Below are 26,069 nucleotides of genomic sequence, written 5' to 3' on the forward strand. Positions count from 1 at the left end.
TGTATCATATATTCAATCACTTAAATTTTCTAAAACAAATAATATTAACGTACAAATTAAAACTAACAAATAATATATATAACATTCTAACTAAAAAATAATTAACTCAAATAATATTAAATTATCAACTCATTTATTTAAAATACAAAATTATAATACTAAAAAGATAAATTTACGTGTGTCAAGTGTCTAATATTACAATTATTTATTTAAGTGTCAAATATTTAATATTACAAAAACTAAAAATTTACGTGTGTCTAAAATTTATAAATATATACCTAAAGCTAATATTAACTTGTGCCTAATACTAAAAAATCTAATATTACGTATGTGTATCATGCATGTATATATATTTATTAGACTAAACTATCATCCGTCTAAATATATGTCTAATACTACAAAGCTAATACGACATGTATAAAATTTAAAAATATACACAACAACTAAATATATATACACGTAATATTTTTATACTAACTAAACAAATATATAATATTCTTTTCAATTATACTTATTTATACAATTTTTTTACGAGAGATTAAGTTATAAAATAATTTCTTATTTAAAACTCATAAGAATAATTAGTTTGTCAACCCCATGCAAAAGTACATCATATATTTTAATTCTACCAATAATTAAGAATACAATTAATTTAGATTCTATACAACATATGTAGTATACAAATAAAATAAATTTAGAAAAATAATTGAAACAAGTTGATAAGAAAGAATAATTATTTTAGAAAACTTTATATTTCTTGAGTTAGAATATATTTTATTTTACAGATATTTCTAGAATTCATAATAAAATTCTCATTCTTTGATAAAAAAAATTAATAATAATATTCTATGCTATGCTGTAATTACTACTAATACTAAAATATTATATACAATAACCAAATAACATCTAACAATATATACAATAACAATAACTAAATAAAATTTTAATTCTAACTAACCAAATAAAATTTTCATACTAATTAACCTAACCAAATAATATTTTCATACTAACTAACCTAACATTGAAATATCTATTAATACTTAAAAAATAATAACAGAATAGCTACTCATACCAACTAATTTAAACTTAGAACTTTTGTTAATAATAACTAAGCTACTATTTAAATACTAACTTAACTTAGAATATTTGTTAATACTGATACTAACTAACTTAAACTTATAATATATATTAACATATTTACTTACCAGGAATTTATGTCCAAGATAAGGCTAAGGGCACTTTAAGGAAGGATGAAAGCACAGCAACAAGCACTAAATTTTAGAGAAATTTGAACCACGACGAACACAGCACAACAACCACAACACAGTACAATAATCTCTCAAGTGAAGAAGAAAGAAAGACAAAGCAAACTCAGTAAGGGAAAAATGTAAGTAAAGAATGAGTTCAACATTTTTTTTATAGCTGAAAACTTAAACCCAACGTTCAAAATTTTTTAACGTTCACATGCTTTTCAGAATGCAAATCTGCAAAGCCTTCAACGTAAACCCATGTGAACCCTAGGTGCAGTGCATGTTTCAGTCATGTGAACCCTAGGTGTGCAGGCTTCTCACGCGTCCCATCAAGCCTGTCCCGCCAGCTCTAATTGCGGGACTGCTAGCTGAAGGTGTCCCGCAACTGGCATTGGCGGCACCACCCTGTCCCGCAGACGCCATCAGCGGCACCCACCCTTTCTCTCCTACTCATCCTCTCCCGCCAGCAGCAACAGCGGCACACCCTCACCCCTCTCTCCTGCTCAGCACATGTCCCGCAACTGTGACTAGCGGTACCCACCTTACCGCCATTGGCACTGGCGGTTCAAGCTTCCCGCCAGTATCAATGGCGGCACCCACGTCGGAAACAGACCCTGCATGTTATTTGTTTTAAAACGAACCCCCTTTGATAAATTGTTTGTAAAACAAGCCCTGTACAGTAAATTTGCCTCTTTCCACACTGTACAGGTAAAGAAAAAGAAAATAATTCTTAGTCAACAACGCTTAGGCTGAATATTATATTATATTAAAATAATCTTTCTAACACTATAGTCTCAATCCTTAGCAATTTGAGTGCAAAAAAGTCTTTGGAATTGATTCTCCTAAGTCTTTGGGAATAGTGCTGCAATGGCTTCAAGTCAGGAGGAGGTGACCCTTTTGGGAGCTCATGAAACCCATTTGTGTCGTGTATCAATTTGTTAAAGTAATATTTAAATGATAAGATTGAATATCAAATTTAGAAAGACTTCGATTATCCTTAGAGTTTGTATATGTTTAATCTAAAGCGAATAAATTACTAAACTAAATATTTTTTAAAGTGATATTGCCAAAACATAAACTTCAACCATAACAACAATTAAAGTGAAAAATGATATTTGGTGCAGATATTTGGGGAAATGTTGGGTATTTGACCTACAAAAATTATTTTTGATGCAATGTTAAGGATTTGTCACTATTTAAAATTATTTCAACTATTACCTTCATTAACTAAATTACTTTAATCATGATCCCTCATATGAAAGAGTCTAAATCATCTAATTTTACTCCTAATCCCTTAAGAGCTAAATCGAATAATTTGTATTAAGAATAAAAATGCATAAACATGGCTAAATAACACAATTTTATCCTTAGACATGGGTTACCTAGAAGTACCTTGAAATTCTTAGGGTAAAAACATTTTCCAATGATTAAAACCCTATAACATACATGTGAATGAATGATTAAACCATAAACAAGACAATAAACTTAGAAAGGAAGTAATAATATTGAAATAATATTAAATGGATAGTAAAGATCATTATATCAAAGAGTGTTTGATATCCAAGCCCCAACAATGGATAATTTAGTCTCTCATAGTCATGAAAGACTCAAAACCAAAAGATGAAACAAAGGAAATGGAAGAAGAAGAGCTTCAAAGTAAGTATTTTGCTCTATTTTGTGCCCTTGATGACTAACCCCTCCAAAAGCATAGTGCCACCATTTTATAATCTTCAAAACACTAGACAGTCATGCTTTTCGAAAATGAATGTGCGCTAAGCCTACATGTGCATATTGAGCACACATGCAAAGTTCAGCGGTCTTAAGTGCCCACGCACTAAGCCTCCAAGCGTGCGCTTAGCGCTCATACTCGATACAGTTGGCTTCCAGCTTGGCTTCACCCGCTAAGCATGCACTAGCGTGCTGCTCTAATTCTTCAACATCTTCCAAACTTCTGTTGTGTCAAAATTTTACAAAAAATAAAATAAAATAGAATCAAAACACTGTAAATTCACTAAGTTTAACATTCTTGGGATAAAAACTTAGAAGAAGCTAAAGTCTTATCTTTTTAAGTCAAAAGAAGCATTAAAAGAGAAGAAATTAGATAATTGCTATGTAATTTAAATGTACAAACTAAGTATGCATATCAATTATCAAACTCCCCCAAATTTAAAGTTTTGTTTGTCCTCAAGAAAAAGTAAACTAATACTAAGCTAGGTTAGATTAATGACAACATCAGGGATGAAACTTAATCACAACAACTGAGATAATTACATACTTTCCTAAACAATTTCAATTCCCAACCCTCAAGATCACACTTGTTATGGTTTACATGATGACATCATACAAAGAATGTACTCAGAGTTTAGAGAGGTTAGAAATCATGACAATTATCAAGGAAAGAGCAAACCATGCTTCTCTCCTCTCAAGGCCAATGTTTCTCTTGAGTATACAAGTATTTCAGTTATGTGTCTTTCATTCAAACCCGATTGGAATCACAAATCCCGACTTTGCACATCATCTCATTAAATGCAATTACACATTCACAACATGGGTCACTAAGGATTTTATTAAGCTTGTAATGTGGCTGGACTAACAAAGAAATTATGGTTTTTCTTGGAATTCAAAACACTTAGGGTTCTAGGAAAGCACTCACTAATTCCCTACTTGCTTAAGAAGCAACCACTCTTTCTTTGATCTCCCAAATTCTTATTTACATCACAAAGATTGACGGCACAAGGAGGAGGATCTTTGTTATGAATTCTCTTTCCGGTTCTTATTTCTATTTTTATAAGCATCAAAAGGCACATTGTAGTTCTTTTCCAACTATGTGTAACAAAATTACCACTAAAAAATGGGAAAAATATGTTTTATTTTTACAAGGATAAAATTAATATAGAAAATTTTATGAGAATGAAATTAATATTTTTCAAATTTACATGGTTCTCAAACATATTTAATCTTTTTTTAATTCTTCAAGTTAAAATTTGTATTTCTAGTTCAAATTTATAAAATACTTTTCTAGTCTCTCCTAACAATTTTTTTTTGCAATTTGTGTTGGATTTTTACTCTATGAATGACTAAAAACAACAATTTAAGAGACTTAAAAAATAAATATTTGAATTTGGAACTAAAAAAGATACAACCTCAAATTTGATGACTAAAAACATACATTATATATTGGTAAATGTGTATGATATGTATATTAGTAGTTTTATTCACATGGAAGTAAAGTTTATGACCACGACTAAAGTGAACTCCTAAATTATATGGTGTATAATGAACCTGTATTTTAAGACAAAAAGATTTATTAAAATTTTTTTATCACCACAATATCGGCATGGAATATCTATCAATTTTATTTATGATTAATATCTATCTTGGGAACTTGATGAGCTATTTTTAGTTGAAATTTATTCTCTCAATTATTTTTTTTTCATCCACAAAACTCGAATTCGAGATCTTACTTAAAAGAATCAAGCTTATGATCACTCGAATCAACGAGTTATTGATTAAATTTATTAATGTAATATTTGATGATTCAAATTAATTATTTGTAGTTATCAATCACACTACCATCAAAATCACCCCTTCTATTACCAGCATCTTGCCATGGAAACCAGCTAAAACTACATATTCAGAACATTCCAATCAATTAAAAAGATATTGAAAAGAAAAAAAAATCAATAGCAACAAATAATACACAAAAGATCAAACCAAAATAAAAAATCCAACTGCGCTGTGAAATATTTTGAAGCAAATCATGGATTTACCTATTTGTTGTTGATGAAATCCCTTGTAGGATCAGAAATTCAGCATCAATACTCAAATAAACGGAATCAAAGAGGTGAAGAGAAAAAATCCAAACAGATAGAAATGAAAACGACGTCCCTGTCAAAACTCGATTGATAAGTCGAATGAGAATTCATTCAAAAGAAAATGTTTCTTTGATAAGAATAAAAAAAATTTAATCCAAGAAATAAGAAAACTCTCTCGCACATAGGAAAATGTAGACTCACTTGTTTTTTAGAAGCTATGTTAACAACTTAAATCCGGGTATAATTTTAGAACGATTGTACTTATAGTTTACTAATGTACTGTATACCTTTTGAAAAATGAGTCTACTTTAGCAAACTCCATAATTATTTGTTAATGTATACTCATTTATTTCTTAGAAGAAATAGGTTAACAAGTAACACTTGATATAATTTAAGATTAATTGTAATTATAATTTATTAACATACACCTTCTTCTGAAGATCAAAGTAATAAATTATAATTAAAAAAAATCAATTAAACATGTTTCAAATTATTGCAACTGGTTTTCAAACTTCATTTTTCCTTTCCTTTCACTTGCCTATAAAAGGTTAACTTTCATATGATAGTGAGAGAGGGTATTTTACAAGAGAAAAACCTTAAAAAAGAATGAAAAATTGTATCAATGAATTCAAATATATAAAAATAAAGGAGATAAAATACAAAAAAAATAATTTATTTATATATTTTATCAAAGCCAGAGAGAGTGCACTTTTCTAATTACACCAACAACAAAAAATGCACCCTTACTTGTAAGTAAGTCCACCACCGCCTTCAACATCTCCGAATAATTAATTTTTTTGTTTTATTTTTTAGTTCAATTGATTTTTTTTAGTTTGACCTTTCAATTTATTTAAGAGTGGTGTTGTTAATCATTAAAAAATGAACTTTTTTTTTTTGTTTTTCTCCTTTCCATCCACTTCATTTTTTAGTGAAAGAAGTTTATTTTTAAATTAATCTAAATAGATTGAAATATTAAATTGAAAAAAAATGATTAAAAGAAATTTTTTAAAAGATAAAGAACTAAATTAAATAAAAAAGATAAAAAATGAAATTAAAATGATCGAAACAAAATGAAAGATAAAACAAATCATTTAGTCTAATTTGGTGTTTTTTTAAAGGATTTAATTTGGTAATTATAATTTCTTTCTAATAGGTAGAATATTTTATCACAATTCTGCCGACACGTGAAAACAATAGAATTGTACCACAAGATAACGTTCCCACTTATATAATGTGAACCATTGTTACTGTGTAAAATGGAGTCATCTCGACACTGCTTTTTCCTCTCTTTTTTTCTTTTTGCGGATTATTCTCATGCGCGATATCTATATATAGTATTTGCATATCTGTAAGCATTAATTTATTCAAAAAAGTACTTTCAGTACAACAAATTTTAACACAAAAGAAATGAAAAGAAAAAAGTGAAGTTTGTGATATGACATTAGTGTGTGGAAACACTAAAAAATAATACTTACAGAATGTATTATAAAAGGTTCTAGAATATAATAATTTTAATTTATTAACGTCCCATTACAACTTTCTTTTATACGCGTGGACAGAATATTATATTATATTTATATTAATCATGCTAGCTCTATAAAGTCAGAAGCGATAGGATTCTGAGACCAAAATAAATCTTTTGAATTGATTGTTGTAAGACTTTGTAATTGAGGTGCTGCAATGGCTTCAAGTCAGGAAGAGGTGACTCTTTTGGGAGTAATTGGAAGCCCATTTGCTTGCAGGGTGAAGATTGCCCTTAAGTTGAAGGGAGTTGAATACAAATATGTGGAAGAAAATTTGGCCAACAAGAGTGATTTGCTTCTCAAATCCAACCCAGTTCACAAGAAAGTTCCAGTTTTTATTCACAATGAGAAGCCCATAGCAGAGTCTCTTGTGATTGTTGAGTACATTGATGAGACATGGAAGAACAACCCCATCTTGCCTTCTGATCCTTACCAAAGAGCCTTGGCTCGTTTCTGGTCCAAATTCATTGATGACAAGGTAACTCAGCTTTTCAAATATCTTCTTCTTACTTTTCTTGATTTGTGCTGATTTGATTTGTCTCCAAAACATCACCTTTCATGCCATCTAGATGTGAAATCTTTGAATAAGTTTAGTGAACCCTGAAAAAAGTTAAAAAAAAATTTTTCATTAATTGTATCAACTTTGTCTAAAATCATACCAATGATTGGTCAAGTTCATTAAACAACTACCTCCGATTATTATGATTTGTGTAATCCTTATGGACTCGGTATTTTGGGGGTGAGTTAGAACTTAGAAGGTATTAGGTGACATATTTGTTTATAGCAAAAATGATGGCAATACACTGTTTAGTATTGACTGAAATTAATTTAAAATTACAAATTTTGATAGATCACACTTTTTACTTTAAGGTGGCTCGCCAGATTTTGTAATATTAGTATAGCATGTGTTAAAAAGAATATGCTAGAGAGTGCGTTGGTAACTCGATTACGCTTGTCCTCATAATTTTATAAAAAAAAAAATCATTAATAAATAGTATGATTTATGAAATCAGATTGTGGGTGCTGCATGGAATGCTGTTTTCACGGTTGATGAGAAAGAGCGTGAGAAGAATGTTGTAGAAACATATGAGGCTCTGCAGTTTCTTGAGAATGAGATCAAGGACAAGAAATTCTTTGGAGGAGAAGAGGTTGGGTTGGTAGATATAGCTGGTGTCTACATAGCATTTTGGGTCCCTTTGATTCAAGAAATTGCAGGGTTGGAGCTATTAAGCAGTGAGAAATTTCCTAAGCTTTACAAGTGGAGCCAAGAATTTGTGAACCATCCAATTGTCAAAGAAGGTCTTCCCCCTAGAGACCCAGTTTTTGCCTTTTTCAAAGGACGCTATGAAAGCCTTTCTGCTTCAAGATAGATTTGATGTAGTGTGAGACTCTCAGAATTTCTAAAGGAAAATTATGTGCACTACTTGTTTGACATTGAGTTGTTGCTGTTAGGATTTCGTTTCAAAAGGATATGCTTGTAAGTTGTAATCCAGGATTTCTCCATGTCAAAGAAATCCAAGGTTGTTCCTGACATTTCGCTGTTTCGATAAATAAATTATGTGGCATCTTTCTATTACTCAAAGTTCTTACTCCTGATGATTTAGATACTTGTTTTGCAAGTTGGTGTTTTACAATGATTGGAATTTCTTCGCCAGATTATGAACAGGTTAGTTTGAAAATTGCAGCTGTAACTCTTTCTTGCCATGAAACTGATTTGGCTTTGCTTTAGGTCAATATCCGCATATTGAAAATCAGATTAGGACAGAGGTTACATTTATTTTCTTTACCGTGCATTAAACATAATTTGTCATCGCCAAACCAGAGATGAGAGATACAACTTTTTAGTTTTTTTTATCAATGTTAATTTGTTAATTTTGTTAAAAATGTTGGTCAGGGTGATCTCTCTGTTTTTTCTTCACCCTTCTCCATAGAAGTGTTTGTGGACAGGTTTGCATTGATTTTAATCAAATTTAACAGTTTGGTTTAGTTCGGGTTAACAGGTTATTCATTTAAATTTGATTTTGTCTTACAACTACTCTCTTATGTCATGATTCATTCAAATATTAAATAGAGTTAATACAATATTATCAAATGTACAAAAATAATAAAATTGATTCATTTAATATCATCAACATAATATTTTAAAATAGATTAATACAAATTAAAACAAATTATTCTCTAACGAGACGTATTATAACAGTCTGAATTACAACTATTTTCTATAAATTAATTTCTTACCATAAGTTTTGTTATAACCAGATTTGTTACACTCATATTTGTTGCAACCAAATTTGCTGAAAAAAATGAATAAAATATGATCCATTGATATTATAAACATGATAGAAAACATAAATATAAAAAAAGTAAAATAAATAACAATGAATTAATATATTAAGAAAATTCTAACACTAGTCTCAACACAATTCCAATACTTTCAGTTTCAGTCTCAATATTAACCGTATTTAAAGTTAAACCAAATAACTCTAAAAATTTAACTAGAATCCGTTAACACAAAATTAATTGATATTTACAAACCTAAAGAATGAAATAAGAGATTACACATTTAATTCATTCTTCTCCGCTTCATTTATTTCAACTTACAAGTCATTAATATTTTGCTTAAGAAATCTCATACCCATGAATACCCCTACTTCTCAACCTTTGTTTAAAAACCCTGTATGATGGTTTTGACATGGAAGTAAAGTTCATTTTCTTGTTTCATGTGCAAACCAGTCTATTAATCCTTGATTCAAGCCTATGAAACTCTTCGTATTGATTTCGTTTTCATTTTTTAATGTAATCTTCCTATTACCTGGATGAGAATATCAAAAAATGGTGGAATATCAAATGTTCCTAACTAAAGTGGTCTAATTATTTGTCATCTCTCTATGGTTTCGTTATTGGGAAAGGAAGACATTTTTCTAAATTTTCATATTTGGTTCAGAATTTTTGAGGGGGAACGTTGCAAATCAAAGATCATCAATACAATTTTTCCCGAGCAAATAAACATAAATACAATTCTCCTCTAATTTGTGTAATTTATGCAGACACTAAAATGACGACAAAAATGTCAAATAACAGCACTTAAGATCAATGTGAAACCCAAAATTATTCTCAAACCAGAACTTGAAATGAGAAACCAACAAACTAATTCAGAAATAAAAATGAAAAAAGAAATTAAACTAACAGACCTTGAGGCCAATCTGATACCAGAATTTTATCTCTAACCAGAACTTGGAATCAGAAATTAGAATGCTAATCCAGAAATTAAAATGAAAACAGTAATCCCACAAGCACCTTCAGGCTTCAGACCCCTTCGCAGTTCGAACCCCACAACCAACACACCACGCCACTGCCAACCGAGAGCACCAGAAACCCCACATCACAATCATCAGCCACAAAAAAAACTAATCCCACTAAAAGCAATTTTTTTTTAACATGTCATTGGTATCCAATATTTATTGATTTGCTGATAATTAGTCTTCATCATAAAATTTGACTGATAATTTTTAATGAAATCTTTTCTCTTAACTATGTTTTTTTCAACTAGAAACTCAAACTTAAAATCTTACTTAAAAAAAATTAAATTTAGTGTCACTCGAATAAAAGTGATAAATAATTAAAGATTTGCACTCAACCCTCGGTCCCTCCCATGAAAAAAAAAACAAGAGTAGATAAGGTGTTGCATGATCTCATAAGTTATAAGGTTGGTTTCATAATTGAAGAGAGAAGAGGAGAAAGGAAAATTTGTAACAATTACCTGCCCACGTATATCACGTGAAGCAACGTTACTGTGTACTATTTTCATTTTGTACGGCTCAATTCTATTATTACGATGTTGCTAATATAATCCCTTACATCACTTCTAACTTATAAGCCATAAATTTGACGATGTCGTGTGTGAATAATATCACAGGAAGTGTTATAAAAAGTTGTAGAAAAAAATAATTCTCAATTATTAACTTCTCTTTTCCGCTTTCTTTTAGTCAACAACGCCTACACTGAGTATTATAGTATTATAGAACTCAATTAATCTTTCTAGCTCTATAAACTAAGTTTGGCACGCCTTGTACTGAATTTAGTGATTTAATAAAATTTCTATTTGCTGATCAAGACAAATCTTTCTAGCTCTATAAAGCCAGAAGCCTTAGCAATTTGAGAGCAAAACAAGTCTTTGGAATTGATTGTCTTAAGTCTTTGGGAATAAAGTGCTACAATGGCTTCAAGTCAGGAAGAGGTAACGCTTTTGGGAGTTATTGGAAGCCCGTTTGCATGCAGGGTGAAGATTGCCCTCAAGTTGAAAGGAGTTGAATACAAATATGTGGAAGAAAATTTGGTCAACAAGAGTGAACTGCTTCACAAATCCAACCCAGTTCACAAGAAGGTTCCAGTGTTTATTCACAATGAGAAGCCCATAGTACCTTGTGATTGTTGAGTATATTGATGAGACATGAAAAAACAACCCTATCTTGCCTTCTGATCCTTACCAAATAGCCTTGGCTCGTTTTAGGTCCAAACTCATTGATGACAAGGTAACTCAACTTGTCAAATATCTCCTTAGTTTTTCTTGACTGTGCTTATTTGTCTCCAAAACATCACCTTTCATGAGATCTATATGTGAAATCTCGGAATAAGTTAGAGAAAGTGAGAAGCATGAAAATAATTGAATATACTCCATTCATTAATTGTACCAAATTTGTCTAAAATCATACTAATGATTCATCAAGTTCATTTAAGAACTACTTCAGATTATCATGATTTGTAATCTTTATCTATAGGATTATGGAAAAAATTTAATGGGGTGGGGTATTGCGTGTCATATTTTATTGTACCAGAAATATTAGCAACACAATCTTTAACATGTTCTTTTAAACCCATTCTATTATTAGCTGAAATTCATAAATTTTTTTTTAATGAATTACACTTTTAAATCTCTCTGAATCTTGTAATTTTCAATAAATTTTATTAATTTTATTTAATGGTTTTGTTGTTAGAAAGAGTGTAGAGATTGTTTTGTTAGCACTACCCTTTATGCTACATATAACTCAGTTAAGTTTGTCCTAATTATTTTATAAAATAAGCACTAATAAATGCTGTGATTTATGAAATCAGGTTTTTGGTGCTGCACAAAAAGCTGCTTTCACAGCTGATGAGAAAGAGCGTGAGAAGAATGTTGAGGAAGAACATGAGGCTCTGCAGTTTCTTGAGAATGAGATAAAGGACAAGAAGTTCTTTGGAGGAGAGGAGGTTGGATTGGTAGATATTGCTGCTGTCTACTTAGCATTTTGGATTCCTATGTTTCAAGAAATTGCGGGGTTGGAGTTATTTACAAGTGAGAAATTTCCTAAGCTCTACAAGTGGAGCCAACAAATTCTGAACCATCCAGTTGCCAAAAGAATGTCTGCCCCCTAGAGACCCAGTTTTTGCATTTTTCAAAGGATTCTATGAAAGTCTCACTGCTTCAAAATAGAATCATGTTTGTGAGACTTAGAATTTCCGAGGAAAATTGTGTGTGGTGTGGACTACTTGTTTATCAATTAATTATTGCTGTTAAGATTTCATTTCAAAATGATGCTAGTAAGTTGTAATATAGGATTTCTCCATGTCAAAGAAATCCAAGGTTGTTCTTGACATTTGTTATTTCAATAAATAAATTAAGTTTAATTATTCATTTATTCCTGTGGTTTATAAATTTATTTTTTTTTAATCCTTATAGTTAATAAGTAAATTTTTTAGTCCTTGATGTTTATATTTTAATTTTTAAAAGATCTCAGCAGTTAAATTTTTTTAACTTAGTTAGTTAAAGAATTTTAACAGTAAGAATCTTCTGAAAATTTTAAAAAAATTTATAAACTAAAAAATTTACTTATTAATAATAAAAATTTAAAAAAATAAGTGTTAAAATTATAGGGACTAAATGAATAATTAAACCAATAAATTATATAACATCTTTCTATTTCTCAAAGTTCTTACTCTCGATGCTTTAGAAACTTGTAGCAAGCTGGTGTTTTGCAATCGTCGGAATTTATTTGCCAGATTATGAAGGACAATGTCGTATGGAATTGATGCTGTAAACTCATGCCATGGAACTGGTTTGGCTTTGCTTTAGGTCAAGATTCTCATATTGAAAATCAAATTAGGGCAGCGTATTCTTCTTTACCGTACATTAAACATAAGACAATTGCCATTGCCAAACAAGATATACAATTTTAATAACCCTTTATGATGGAGGATAAAAGGGGCTCTGCACAATGATGCCAAAATTATTTTTTTGCAGTTTAGGTGGCTGGTTGCTGGGAATTCAAAAAATACCAGAGTTTGGCAGCTAGTCTGGCTCACTTTTGTTTGTGCAATATGTAAAAATAGAAATGATCTTGTTTTTTCAGCATGTCGGAAGGAGACACGTGAAGTGCATGTTTGTTTCCCAGTTTGTTTTGCTGCAATGTGCGTTCCGTGGCAGATCCAACGGATGAACGGAGAAGGGAGGGAGATATCCGTTTGCCAATGTACCTTCAATGCAAATCCAATGCCAACGGATTCTCAACATGCTCAAAGCTATGGAGGAGGCGAAACTGTTGTATTGGTAATGGATAAAAGCTAATTGTGATTCCCAATATCCTTTACAATGTTGGTTAGATTTCCCAAGGGATTGTTTGATATAGAGTTTCGAAAGCTTGGGGTGGATCGGATACAATGACATGATGATCTGATGGGTTTAAGGATGTTGAAAATGGACACAATCTCTTATGCGAGGTAGTGGCGGAGAAGAGGAAGATACTTACTACACAAATTTGTCAGTTTAGAGGATCATAGTCAGTGAACAAATTTATCAAATAGTTGGTGAGCAGTAGGCAATTGGCTAGAAATATGTTACTGGTGTTAGTTGGGCAGCATAGCAGTATTTATCTCAGCAGATTGTCATTCAAATGTTACACTATGTGTAGCGCTGATCCTTGTGCAGTTAGCATGTGGAGATTACACAATGTTGTGCTGATAAAAACAATTTTGCTTTATGCAGCACATAAGGCGTGGTTGTTTTTTAATTGGCTGTATCCACATAAATGAGCTACATTGTGTCGTTAAGGTTCTAGGGGCATCATAAATTCAGGGATGATTCTATTACAAGAAACAGAATTATTTTAGAGGATGTTTGTAGGGAGAGAGTTTTTCATGTCGGATAATTATAATTTCTGAAAATCATGAATTCTGGTCATTGGATTTTTAAGATAAATTTTCTAAAAGTAAAAAATTACACAATATCTTTATCACAATAAATAATTTAATAAAAAATAAGATGATTATTTTATTATAATAAAAGAAAAATTATTCGAAGAAATAAGACTCTCTTCTTCTTGCATGAGAAAGTTTTCATAGAAAGATTACACCACTTCACAATTTCCAAGTCACAATTCATATTTTTTTATGAGCAGAAATAAAAAAAAATATCAAAAAATTTATAATAATTCACTCATTTTATTTAACTAACTGAAATAGAACTCATTGATAAGTCACACTGTATATAAAATATCACTGTCTTTTATGAAAACAAAGATCATTATTTAATATAGCCCAAGTACACTGCATGAAAAAGTATCATAGACGTGAATGTTCTCCCAAATTGATCATCTACTCTACTTACTGCTACTCCTTGACAATGGTCACTGGGCATGGAGCATGAGTCATCACGAAGTTGCTAACACTTCCCAATATCATCCTGTGTTTTCAACACAAACACCATCTTCATGATACTCAAATCATAATAAACAAAGACAGATAGATTAAGAAAAAGTTCCCTCACTCCCACCCAACAAGTAATGATATATTAAAAGGATATTTACTGAGAGCAATCTGATATTTACATAAAATAAACTAGTTTTTTGACTATTAAGCACAATTACACAGAAAAATATTAAAGAGATCCATATCACAAAAAATAAAGACTAGATTAAAATTAAGGGGAAAACTTCTGCTTTTTTAAGGGAAAGTATCAAGAAGAAAATATTAGAAATTCACTCTTGTTAATATATTTTTTAATTCTTTATTGTTAGCTAAAATTTGATAAAATCCTAAAATTATGAGTTTCTTCTTTATGTAATCAGCCTCATTTATGATTTTATAGTTTTTAATAAATTTTAATCAAGTGTGTCAGAAAAAATGTCAGTGTAACTTGTCTTTCATTGTTTTGTTTTTCAAACATAAATAAAATTAGTTTTTTTTTTATAAATAAAAAAATACTCAGTGACATCTGCGAGAAAAGTAAAAGCAAGAGAACAGAAGAAACAGTCACCTTTGAATTGTTCCAAGACCTCTGCTTCCCAAGACCAAAGAGTTTAGCTTCAGATCTTCAATGGAATCTAGAAGTTTCTCTCTTACATCACCCCAGTACAATTTCACCACAACGTTGACCTACAAAACCACAACCAAAATAATATTCACAAAAAGAAGAGCATGGGTAAAAGCAAAACCAAGAATCTATACTCAAACAGATAGAAACGGAGGAAACAAAAGAAAGTAAGAAACCTCTTTTTGCCTGGCAGCAGTGTCAAGCAAATCAAGAACCTCTGCATCAGTTTGCACGCCATAGTGCTTCGTAACCTCTGCATCTCTGAACTCTGTCAAAGGAACAAGAGCTGCAAAGAGAACCAAAATCAAATCTAAGAACATCATAGCAAAACAGGGGGAAACAGAGGATGACATAAAAGCATAGAAAAAGAAAAACACTCACGAGAACCAGATTTGACCCACAACTGGTTACGATCATCAGAAGAATTAGGGTTGACGTGGATGATGTACAAGGTCTGGCCTTTATCAGCCAAGTTTTCGATGGCCCATTTGAGAGCAATCTTGCTGCTCTTGGAGAAGTCCAATGCAACGCCAACGTTCCTATCCTTTACCATGGTTTCTAGCTCTTCTTTTTTTTGGTGTGAGTTTGAAGAGTCAAATATGAAGAATGAAGAATTTGATGCTAAAAAGAAAACACTCAAAACAGAATAATGATTGTGGGCAGGAATAGATCCCCCAAAGGATCAGATTTATGCCATTTATTAACAATTGTAGACTATCTTGGTCTTTTTTTTTTTTTTTTGTCAAAGGTTAAGTATAAAGATGGTGCATGTGTGTGTGTGGCAGATAATGACATATAGTAAGAAAAATAATTTTATGGAAGTTAAGAAATTTGACCTGATATATTTATATCGGAAGATAATTATATTCCAATACTTCTCCTATCGAATTTCTTGCTTCTCACTTACTCCTAAACAACATCGGCACAAATATGTTAAAGGTGGGCAGAGAAATATATATATATATATATATATATATATGGTTGCCGCTATTACTATTCAAAAAGAAAATAAAGTTGAGAAAGTATATATATATATATATATATATATATATATATATATATATATATATATATATATATATATATATATATATATATATATATATATATATATATATATATATATATATATATATATATATATATATATATATATATATATATATATATATATATATATATATATATATATATATATATATATATATATATATATATATCTACGAAATTAATTGCCAAAAATATTATGTAATCATGATAAAATAATAATAATATTGATATAAGAGCACAGTTAATATATATTTATATTATCAATTAACTAGATGTTTATTAGTATGATTTTTAAGTTAATTATTATAAAAATAAATAAGCTATTTTTTATTTAAAGGGATGATCGAACTTCAATACTAAAAATGTACAACAAAACATACATTTTTTAATCAACTGAAATAGATTCAGTTAGTAATCAACAAATTTATTGTTATGGAAGTAAAATCTGGGCATCATATGGTGTTTATCCCTATCTAGATTGATCGCTTCAGAGAAGGTTAATTATAACTCAGTTTAAGACGTCAAGCTTCTAGGCTGAAAGGAACTTATGTTGGACGTGTGACATCCCATAAGAATCAAGATGCCCTAGTAGTTCGGATGGAGTAAAGCATAAGTTAGCAACTTCTATAAAGAAGCCACTAACTTGAGCGCAACTATTTTGGAAGTAGAATCTCAGTATCAAGCAAACTGAGATATTCATATAACATGGACCATGAAATCGGGTGTTTATTCATATCCAAGTTGATCGCTTTCAAGAACATTATAAGCCAATCCAGGATGTCAAGCTTCTCGACTGAAACGAGAAGGTACTCAAGTTGGACATGTGACATCCTATAAATCTCATATTCTTCAATAGCTCGGATGGAGTAAAGCATAAGTCAATAGCTCATACTTTAAATATTATAAGAGTTTCTCATACTATTTCAAATTTAAAATAATATATTAATTTGATTTTTTACAGGAAATTTGATTTGTTAAAAGTTTAATAAAATAATTTTATTTGATTATTATATCCTATTGTATTAATTTTTATATCTTATTCTAACTATTAAATGATCCCTAATAATATAAAAGACTTAAAAAATATTGATAAGTTGATTGAAGCACTCTCATCTCCGAAATCAAATACACAAGAAGATATTTTTTAAGTAAAATATGTGTCTAACAAATTTAAAAAATATTAATTTTGTTTTCATACATTTTTTATTAATTTAATATTTTTAAAAATAAAATATATTTTTGTTACTTCTTAGTGTTAATTTTGTTAAACGGTTATCTAACGAAGCTAACGTCAAATGAGTGAGAACTAACCAAAATATGTTTTATTTGTAGATGGATTAAATTAATTAAAAAAATTATGAGAATGGAATTTTAAAATTTTATAGGACCAAACATTTTTTTAAAAAAAAGACAATAATAGTCGTTCATAGTATCGGCCCCTCTTTCCCATAAAATCTGTTCTCCGAGTAGCTCTGAAAGTCATTCTATGATATCCAATTACATAAGATCTTATTTCATGATCAAACTGACAAGATAAATAGATGGATGATTTTTAAAATAATTATATAATAAATGATTTTTAAAATAATTATATAATCACTTACTAATTTTGAATATTTATATGTAATTGTTATGCATTTTTAAACGGAATTATTCTCAATGTGTGTGCGTGTAATCATTGTCATCTTAAGCCTTACCCAGAGTAGATGGGATTTTTGTGTATGGATCATTAACCTAGGTAGACCTGTAATATGGACTCAATTTCCGCTTAGATTTGGGCTTTTCTGTTCTTTCCCCAACTTTTTACTCTTCTCACCCTAGTTTTTGTATGGTAATCTTTAATTTCAAAAAATATCCCTGACAGAAATGAATTTTTGTTCAGAAAAATTAACAACCGGAAACACATTTATGTTATCTTAATGGGGTGCAAACACAATCCAAAACAAAAATGCATTTCTTTATGTATTTTACTCAATAAAAACATATTTTCGTTATGAAATAAGTTTGCAACCCATTAACATCATAAACACACATTTGCATTGTGAATTTTTTTTCAACAGAAGTGTGTGTTTTCACTGTGTTAAATTCTAAAAAAATGAAAATGCGTTCCCATTATGTAATTTATACTATATTTTAGACATAAGTTATTTTTTAAAGTAATCAAATGATGATGTTATATATTATCTTTTTTATATAGAAAGTAAATTAATTAAGATACAATTTATCTTTTTAATGTTAGTCAAATTACGTATAATATGGTTAAGTTTTGAATTGAATTTTAAAAAATTATGACAAAAATTACTATTTATAATAGTAATCAAATTAAATATTATAGAAATTTATTTTTAATAGAAATGAAATTAATTATAATACAAACTTGTATCATAATTAATTTGGAACCTATTTCCATTTTATAGTAATATAAATTATATTTTTAATTAAAATTAAATTAATTATGATACAATTTACTCTTTTAAATTGTAGTCAAATTAAGGATAATACATATCACCTTTTTATGAAATTGAATTATTAATTAATATAAAAATTACCATTTGTAATAGTAATCAAACTAATTATAATATGAATTATCTTTTTAATAGTAAACGAAAACCCCATATTAAATAATTAAAAAAGTATAAAGGAATCACAACTCTATTATAATTTGGGTCTAGATAGGTAAAACATATTTGTGATTCTCTTGTGTGTGAATACACAATAGAATCACAATTCCATAGAATCTAAAAGTTATAAAATAAAAAGAAAAACAAATCATCACCAAGGGAAGGGAGGGGAGGGGTGTAGAAAATTAGAATAGGGATAGAGGTAGTTTTCACTCTTTTTTTGAAGTGTGGGATGAGAAAAGAAAAAAAAAAAGTAGGTGGGAATGGCAAGCTCCTAATTATTTTCTTCGGGTAATCATTGTCGTGTTGGGCCATACCCAGATTAAATGGGCTCACTTTGTGTATGGATTTATCAACCTAGGTAGACCAAATAAAAAATTAAATAGCCGAACAACCTAGAGACCAAACTCGTGAGCTTTACTTCTTTTTTTATAAGCAAAAGAAATTTATTAGTAAAACTCGTGAGCCTTGTTGAATTTCTTTTCTGTAGTAGTGCGTTAGGAAGTGAACCACTTTCACACGTGGAAAGGTACGTGCTAAAACAAGTGTGTAGTACTGAGTCAAAGAACACATATTCAGTTGAGCAGATTTTGCATCTTTAACCGATATACCTATAATGTGGTATAACTTTGCATCTACAAAATCAGTCATAATCTTTTAGAGGAATAACCCATTTATCAAAGTAGATGCAAAGGCCATTCTCTTCGTTTGAGGTTAGTAACGTTGGTTGAATGTCAATGTATTATCCCCTAACTGGAATGCACAATTTAGGGTGGTTAGCAATTAACATTAGGTGATGGAATTGATTCTTGTATTCTGAAAATGATGCATGGAATTTATCACATATAGTATAGAGCTAGAGAGAAAAGGATATCAAGGCTTGTGAGCTAGCACATCAATTAATAATAATAATAATAAAATTAAGGGGCCCCAATTGTATCAAGAATGTTCTGCACCAAAAAATGAAGGATATAATGAAGGATATAATCTCTATCACGAGGTCGAAATCTTAATGATGTCTTTCAATATCCTTTCCAAGATATTGACCTTTGCACTTACAAAAGGTTGGTCCAAAACCCAATCAAATTCCAGCACAATTGAACATGAGCATTGAGACTGGATACTTAGTATGGAAGCAAATGTTATTTTTTACGTTCTTATATACGGATACACTTTGGGTTATTACCTCTCAGTTTGTAAGAACTTTTCAATTAACATAAATATGCTTTTTTTTATAAAAAAAAAAACTTTGATAACTTTATAAATTTTTTTTTTATAACTAGGAGGTGTAATGCTACTCCCTCCAAATTAGCCCATATTTGGGATAAAGTAATACTTTTTATTATTATCTCTTTGCATCTCCTATTTTTATAATTTGAATTAGATCTATCTAATTTACCGTTCAATTATATATGAATATCAGTATATAACAATATATATTAAAAAAAGTAAGAATAAAAAAAACAACCCATTTATTGTATTTTTTTGTAATAAATGTGATTTATAGAATAGGGATAAATGCTCTTAATTTTGCAACTCCAGACATTTCATTTTTTTTAGCTCATTACACTTTATTTCACTTTTTATGTTTATATTTTTATATATATGATAGTAATAAAAATATTTTTAAAACAAATTATCCCTACTAGCTTAAAGATCTGGATTCATCATTGATATCCAAATCAAGAATTGAACTTCAGATCTTAATTAAAGAATCTAATTATCAAATCACTTATCCTAACTACTTTTGATAGTTTAGAGTTTTATTTAAAAGTTAACAAGAGTTTTAACAAGTGTTCCCATAATTGCTTGTTAAAGTGTTCATCTGAATTAGTTCATATTGAGATTTAAATTTTAGCCATCGTGTAGGTTTACATTTTTCTTATAAGTATATATTAAAATAATATAAAAAAATGTTTGACAAGTGATTTGAACTAGTTTATAACATATTTGATTAGTTTATAAATTTATTTGAAAAAATAGATATTAACTAATTAAATTTATCTCATTAAATTATAACCTTTTTTCATATGCTACTAATTATAATAGAGATAACTTATAACTTATTTGATTAGTTTTTAAATTTACTGTGAGAAAAGTAGATGCTAAATAAATTTATATCATTAACCTATACCACTTTTTTTATATGCTACTTAAAATAGCGTTTGAACTTATAATTTTCTTTTTCATTTTTACTCTCAGGTCCCATTACTTTAACGAAAATTCTCATTAATTGCAACTGCTTTGATATTACAGCATTTATTTTAATAAAATACTTTCAATAATATTTTAATATTTATTTTAGTTCTAATTTATTACATAATTATAATTTAATAGATTCTTCTTTGTAGCTAAAAATTATTTTTTTCCTTACTTAATCTGGTTGTCTCTAAAAATTAAATTATAAAATGAAATTTTAATGATTAAAATTTGCTACAAATTGCATATCGTTTGACACCTGTGCCTTGCCTCTAACAGCGTCCATGAAGAGAAACTAGAAATAGCATTTTCCGAATTGGACGGATAAAAAAAATTTAAAATTTGGAGCACAAAAAATAAAAGTGTCTCAAATTGTTTAATTATTTTACATGTCTCCATATTTTTATTAAAATTTTAATTAGATTCCTGAATTTTTTTTCTTTTAATTGGATCCCATGCTTTTATTTATTTTTAATTTGGTCTTTCCTTCTAATTGTTGTTATGAAAATTTAATCATAGACAGTTAACTAGAGGTACAAATAGTGGATTGCTATTTCTAAGACATGTTTTAAGTGCAATTGAGTTAATTGTGGACGATTTTTCTAGAGTTTCAATTTCTACAAGTTAATTCATATTGTTTCACAAGCTTCTCACAATTGTTTGGCTATATAGAAGGTTGAAATTCTGTGGGAACTCTCACAATTATCTCAATTGTTCTTACAAAACACTCTAGAAGCATATGATATAAATCTACAAACGGATAGTCTTGAAAACAGGTAAAGGACAAAAGGAAAAATTTGATCTTAAATAAATTGTCAATAAAACAAAAATTTTCACATATGGTTAAAACTATTCTGAAAAGAAAAAAAGGGAAACTTGAAATGAAAGCATTACTAGGAGCTTCATTTACTAGGAAAATTATAGGGTAAATTAATAATGAGAAAATTGTGATTTTTGTAATTGTATACCATTGCATATAGTTGAACAAATGCTAAAAGTTAGAAACTAACAAGTGCAAACATCCTCAAAAAAAAAAAAGTGTAAACATTAATTATTTAAATAGGTATATCTGGTTATATATACATTCATAATCGACCACGGGAAAACAAAAATTGTACAAATCAATGGGTCATAAATATAATTGTAAATATAAATATATGGTGACAGACACAACTAGATACATTTTTTTTCCTTGAAGACTATAAAAATAACTCAAATTTTTTAAGTTGGATTCTTGAATATGACATTTGAATGTGTCCATATGACTATATCTAACCATAGAAGGTAAAGAATTGAGGAGAATGATGAAATTTAAGTGCATAGTAATAAGATACACAAACAAAATTTGGTTGGCTTAAGAGTCACTTAGTAGATTTTAGTGATTAAAGTAACACATTTAATATTAAATTTATTTTCTCTTCCAATGCTTTTTTTTTAAAAATTTACTATTAAAGTAACAATTTTGCTTTATTAAATTAGAGGTACTTTTTTTCCTGTTTCTTTTTTCAGCTTTTATCACAATTAGCTAACATTTATTAAAAATATTGTAATAATTTCACTTATAAATATAAATATTTTCATTAATTTATTTTTTTTAAAAAAGTAAATAATTAATTGCTTATCTGTTTTGTAGATTAGTATTATTAAAAACAAAGATTAATTGACATACTAAATTTTACTTTGTCTAAATTTGTAAATTTTTATATGCAGATGTAATCCTAAATTTAATTTAATTTAATTTTAAATGAACATCTAAGATGAATTTTTTATACTATTTTTGAAGAAAGAATCAAGTTTTTTTTTAATATGTGGGGTTATTTTTTAAAGGAATAAAGAAAATTTTAACTATTGCAAAGAAAAGAAGGTAATTTAATAACTTTACTATTATATATATATATATATATATATATATATATATATATATATATATATATATATTATAATATCATGTTGTTTTATAACACTAAAGACTAACTACTTAATTTTTTTTTTCTAAGGTGGAAATGATTTCACTTTTACTATTGGGGAGAGTGGTCGAATGTAAGTGATTCAAAAAAAAGTAAAAAACAATGAATTTGAAAGAAACGAGAAAAAAAAAATGAAATAAGGTGTTTGGTTATATAGAAGTTAAAGTCTCATTTGTTTAACAATTAAATTTAATTTTTCACATACTGTATTCATACCAAGGTAATTTGTTTTTTTTTTTTAACTAAAGATATTATTACTTCTCAAAAGCCAAGTGAGTACAAGGTGATCCAATGATCCAACCTACCCAAGAGACAAAAAAAACTATATCATCAAAGAAGCTATATGCTTTCTTAGCTTCTTTGATCCCCAGCCTCTATACACTATGTTTTCTATAATCCCATCACTAACATCTTTGCTAGTATTCCTATAAGTATTATCTCCAAAAATCTTACTATTTCTGTGGATCCATATGCCATAAATTGTCTCCGTGACTGAAAGTTTTAGCAAATAAGCTCTCCAACCTTTCCTATTAGTCAAGTTCAGCAACCAGTCAAGTTCTAACGGCCACTCCTGAGGGACATGATCAATTCCTATCCAGTTTAGAACATTACTCCAAATATCAGTAGCAATTTTACAAGAAAAAAGAATATGGTTTTGAGTTTCCTCTACCTCCTTACACAAGCTGCAAATCTTATCAGTGATCATACCAAATCTGACCAACCTATCCTTGGTCCCTAATCTACCATGGCAAGCAAGCCATGTTGTGTGAATTGCTCTAGGTCTAGCACAGTTTTTCCTCACCAGACCGCTCCAATGCACTCTATCAGCCTCCATCATTTTATCATAAGCCTTTTTCATTTTAAATCTTTCACTATTCAGCAACTCATCCCACACAGGCTGCAATGTGTGAATGTACTCTCTTTGACTTAACACATTCTTCAGCACCCAGGAAAAATTATTTGTAATCATAGTATTCATAACAGAGGAGTTTTTTATATAGTGAGCATGGATCCATTTCACCCATAGATTATCAGCCTTTTTACACAGGTTCCATAGACACTTGAGCATGGCAATATGATTCCAAACCTTCAGATTGAAAATATTCAGACCCCCTTGGCCTTTAGGTCTGCAGACAGAATTCCAGGCAATAAGACTTTTTCTAGTAATTTCAGTGCTCCCTGACCAAACAAAACTTCTACACATGCTATCAATCTTTTTTATGACACTCATAGGAATAGGTAGACACTACATCCAAAACTGAACGATAGCAGTAATGGTGCAATTCACCATCTGAACTCTCCCTGCTATACTGAGCAGCTTTGAAGTCCAGTGTCGAATTCGAGTCGTAATCTTATCAATCAGCGGCAGGTAGTATTTTATATTGAGTTTTTTACTAGTTAGTGGCACCCCAAGATAACGAACTGGCAGCTGGCCCTCCTCATAAGAAGAAATCTGCTGGATTTTACTCTTGGTAGTACCATCTACCCCCCCAAAATAAATCCTGCATTTGTTAGGATTAACCACAAAGCCTGTAGTGGCAGAGAACTTATTTATCACATGAAGCATCATTTCCACAGACATAACATCACCTCTACAGAACAGGAGTACATCATCTGCAAAAGTAAGATGAATGATCCCCAATTTCTCACACTTAGCATGGTGATTAAAATTAGGGTCCAGCTGTAATTTAACCAACAGCCTGTTAAGATATTCCATCATCACTACAAAAAGCAAGGGGGAAATAGGATCCCCTTGCCTAATGCCTCTTTTGGCCTGCATCACATCAGAGAGATCACCATTGATATTGAAAATATAGGTAAGAGTCTTCACCATGATCAAGAGCCAACTACTAAATCTGCCAGGAATACCTAACTCCCTAAGGACAGTCTCTAAAGAAAACAGTCTATCATATCATATGCTTTTTGTAAATCAAGTTGGATCATTGTCCTAGGGGTACCTCCTTTTCTAGCATAACCATATAATAGTTCATAAGCAAGCATTATATGGTTATGAATAACCTGACCTGGGATAAAAGTTGCCTGAGAAAGGCTAACCACACTAGGGAGCACCTTATTCAGTTTAGCAGTGAGAATCTTGGACAGGATTTTGTAGAAAGTTGTACAAACTGCAATTGGTCTGTACTCCTTAACAGTACTTGCATTATCACTCTTTGGAACCAATGTCACCATAGTTTGATTAAAGGGCAAGAATAATTGATCTTGAGCAAAAAATTCCTGAGCAGCATTGACCACATCCTCTTTCACTATGTTCCAGCATGACTTAAAAAACTTAGAGCTATAGCCATCAACTCCAGGCGATTTTAAGTCACTAATTCCATTTAGAGCATCTTCAATCTCTTTAACAGTGACAGGTCTCACTAAATCCTCTCTTTGAACCATGGTGAGATGATCTCCTCTTCTTAAAGCATCAATATCAACATGTTGGAGGCTTCTACTATCATGATCCATGAGCTTCCCATAAAAAGCTAGCACTTCTTGAGTAATTTCCTTCTGAGTAGTGAGGATAGTGCCATCATCTTTGTGGATAACTTTAATTCTTTTAGCATTTTGTCTGGATTTCAGATATGCATGAAAAAATGCATTATTGCCATCTTCAGCCCGAATCCAGTCAATTTTGGATCTTTGCATCAACATTTTTTCCTCCATTTCATTCCAGTGGATCACTTCATCAGTCAACCTTTTCACCTCCTCAATTCTGGGGGCATCCATGATGTTATTTCTAAGGTCTTGTTGAGCCTGGTCCAACTTTTCTCTTGCTGCAAGTTTATTCTTTTGAATATCATTAGTAAATTTATTAAGTTTCAAGAGATGAGGTCTAAGCCTATGAAGTTTATACCACAGCCTCTGCAATGGAGTGCCTCTAGCAGGTTGGTTCTAGCTTCTTTCCACAATATTATAGAAACCCACTGCATCCACCCAGCAGTTGTTGAATCTAAACTAATTTCTTTTTCTAACATGAAGAGGCTCAGACAAATAAAGGATGCTATGATCAGATACATGGGGGGGAGAATAGTTAGATTAGCATCACTATGAGTTTGGAACCAGTCTATGTTAGCCAATATTCTATCTATCCTAGAATAGATAGGATTGTCTGCCTGTTTATTAGTCCAGGTAAAAAATTCCCCAGAGCTGTCCATTTCACTCAAACTGGTTGCATCCATCATAGCTTGAAGATCTTCATATTCCGCCTCAGTAACCAGTTTACCTCCAACCCTGTCTTGACTTTTAGCCACATTGTTATAATCTCCAACAGCACACCAAGGCCCCTGTTGCATATCA

The 26,069-nt window shown here is 30.0% G+C and overlaps 3 protein-coding genes and 1 pseudogene across 3 annotated transcripts; 2 read left to right on the plus strand and 2 right to left on the minus strand.

The window, feature by feature from the left end:
* Positions 1 to 6,692: 6,692 nt before the first annotated feature.
* Positions 6,693 to 8,163, plus strand: GSTU60 (tau class glutathione S-transferase). The gene is made up of 2 exons (NM_001249240.3): positions 6,693 to 7,066; positions 7,602 to 8,163. Exons 1-2 carry the CDS (start codon positions 6,746 to 6,748, stop codon positions 7,956 to 7,958), a joined length of 678 nt encoding a protein of 225 aa, NP_001236169.2. The 5' UTR covers positions 6,693 to 6,745; the 3' UTR covers positions 7,959 to 8,163.
* Positions 8,164 to 10,651: 2,488 nt separating this feature from the next.
* On the plus strand, positions 10,652 to 12,214 carry LOC100794582 (probable glutathione S-transferase; annotated as a pseudogene).
* A 1,874-nt stretch (positions 12,215 to 14,088) lies between these two features.
* LOC100527197 (uncharacterized) lies at positions 14,089 to 15,555 on the minus strand. Its single transcript, NM_001249356.1, is given in 4 exon segments — positions 14,089 to 14,302; positions 14,876 to 14,994; positions 15,109 to 15,218; positions 15,314 to 15,555. Coding segments are annotated over 4 exon segments (474 nt in total). The 5' UTR covers positions 15,486 to 15,555; the 3' UTR covers positions 14,089 to 14,229.
* Positions 15,556 to 23,091: 7,536 nt separating this feature from the next.
* On the minus strand, positions 23,092 to 23,628 carry LOC106797017 (uncharacterized). The gene has a single exon (XM_014770683.1). The coding sequence runs from the start codon at positions 23,626 to 23,628 to the stop codon at positions 23,092 to 23,094; it is 537 nt and encodes a 178-aa protein (XP_014626169.1).
* Between the last annotated feature and the right edge of the window lie 2,441 nt (positions 23,629 to 26,069).

This window comes from Glycine max, chromosome 18 (genome assembly GCF_000004515.6).
Source record: "Glycine max cultivar Williams 82 chromosome 18, Glycine_max_v4.0, whole genome shotgun sequence".
Classification (NCBI taxonomy): domain Eukaryota; kingdom Viridiplantae; phylum Streptophyta; class Magnoliopsida; order Fabales; family Fabaceae; genus Glycine; species Glycine max.

Excerpts from the sequence above, each read along its gene's own strand:
- GSTU60 (NM_001249240.3), top strand. The coding sequence starts at position 6,746 with ATGGCTTCAAGTCAGGAAGAGGTGACTCTTTTGGGAGTAATTGGAAGC. Across the intron at positions 7,067-7,601 it reads CCAAATTCATTGATGACAAG|ATTGTGGGTGCTGCATGGAA; the intron begins GTAACTCAGCTT and ends TTATGAAATCAG.
- LOC106797017 (XM_014770683.1), bottom strand. The coding sequence starts at position 23,628 with ATGAAAAAGGCTTATGATAAAATGATGGAGGCTGATAGAGTGCATTGG.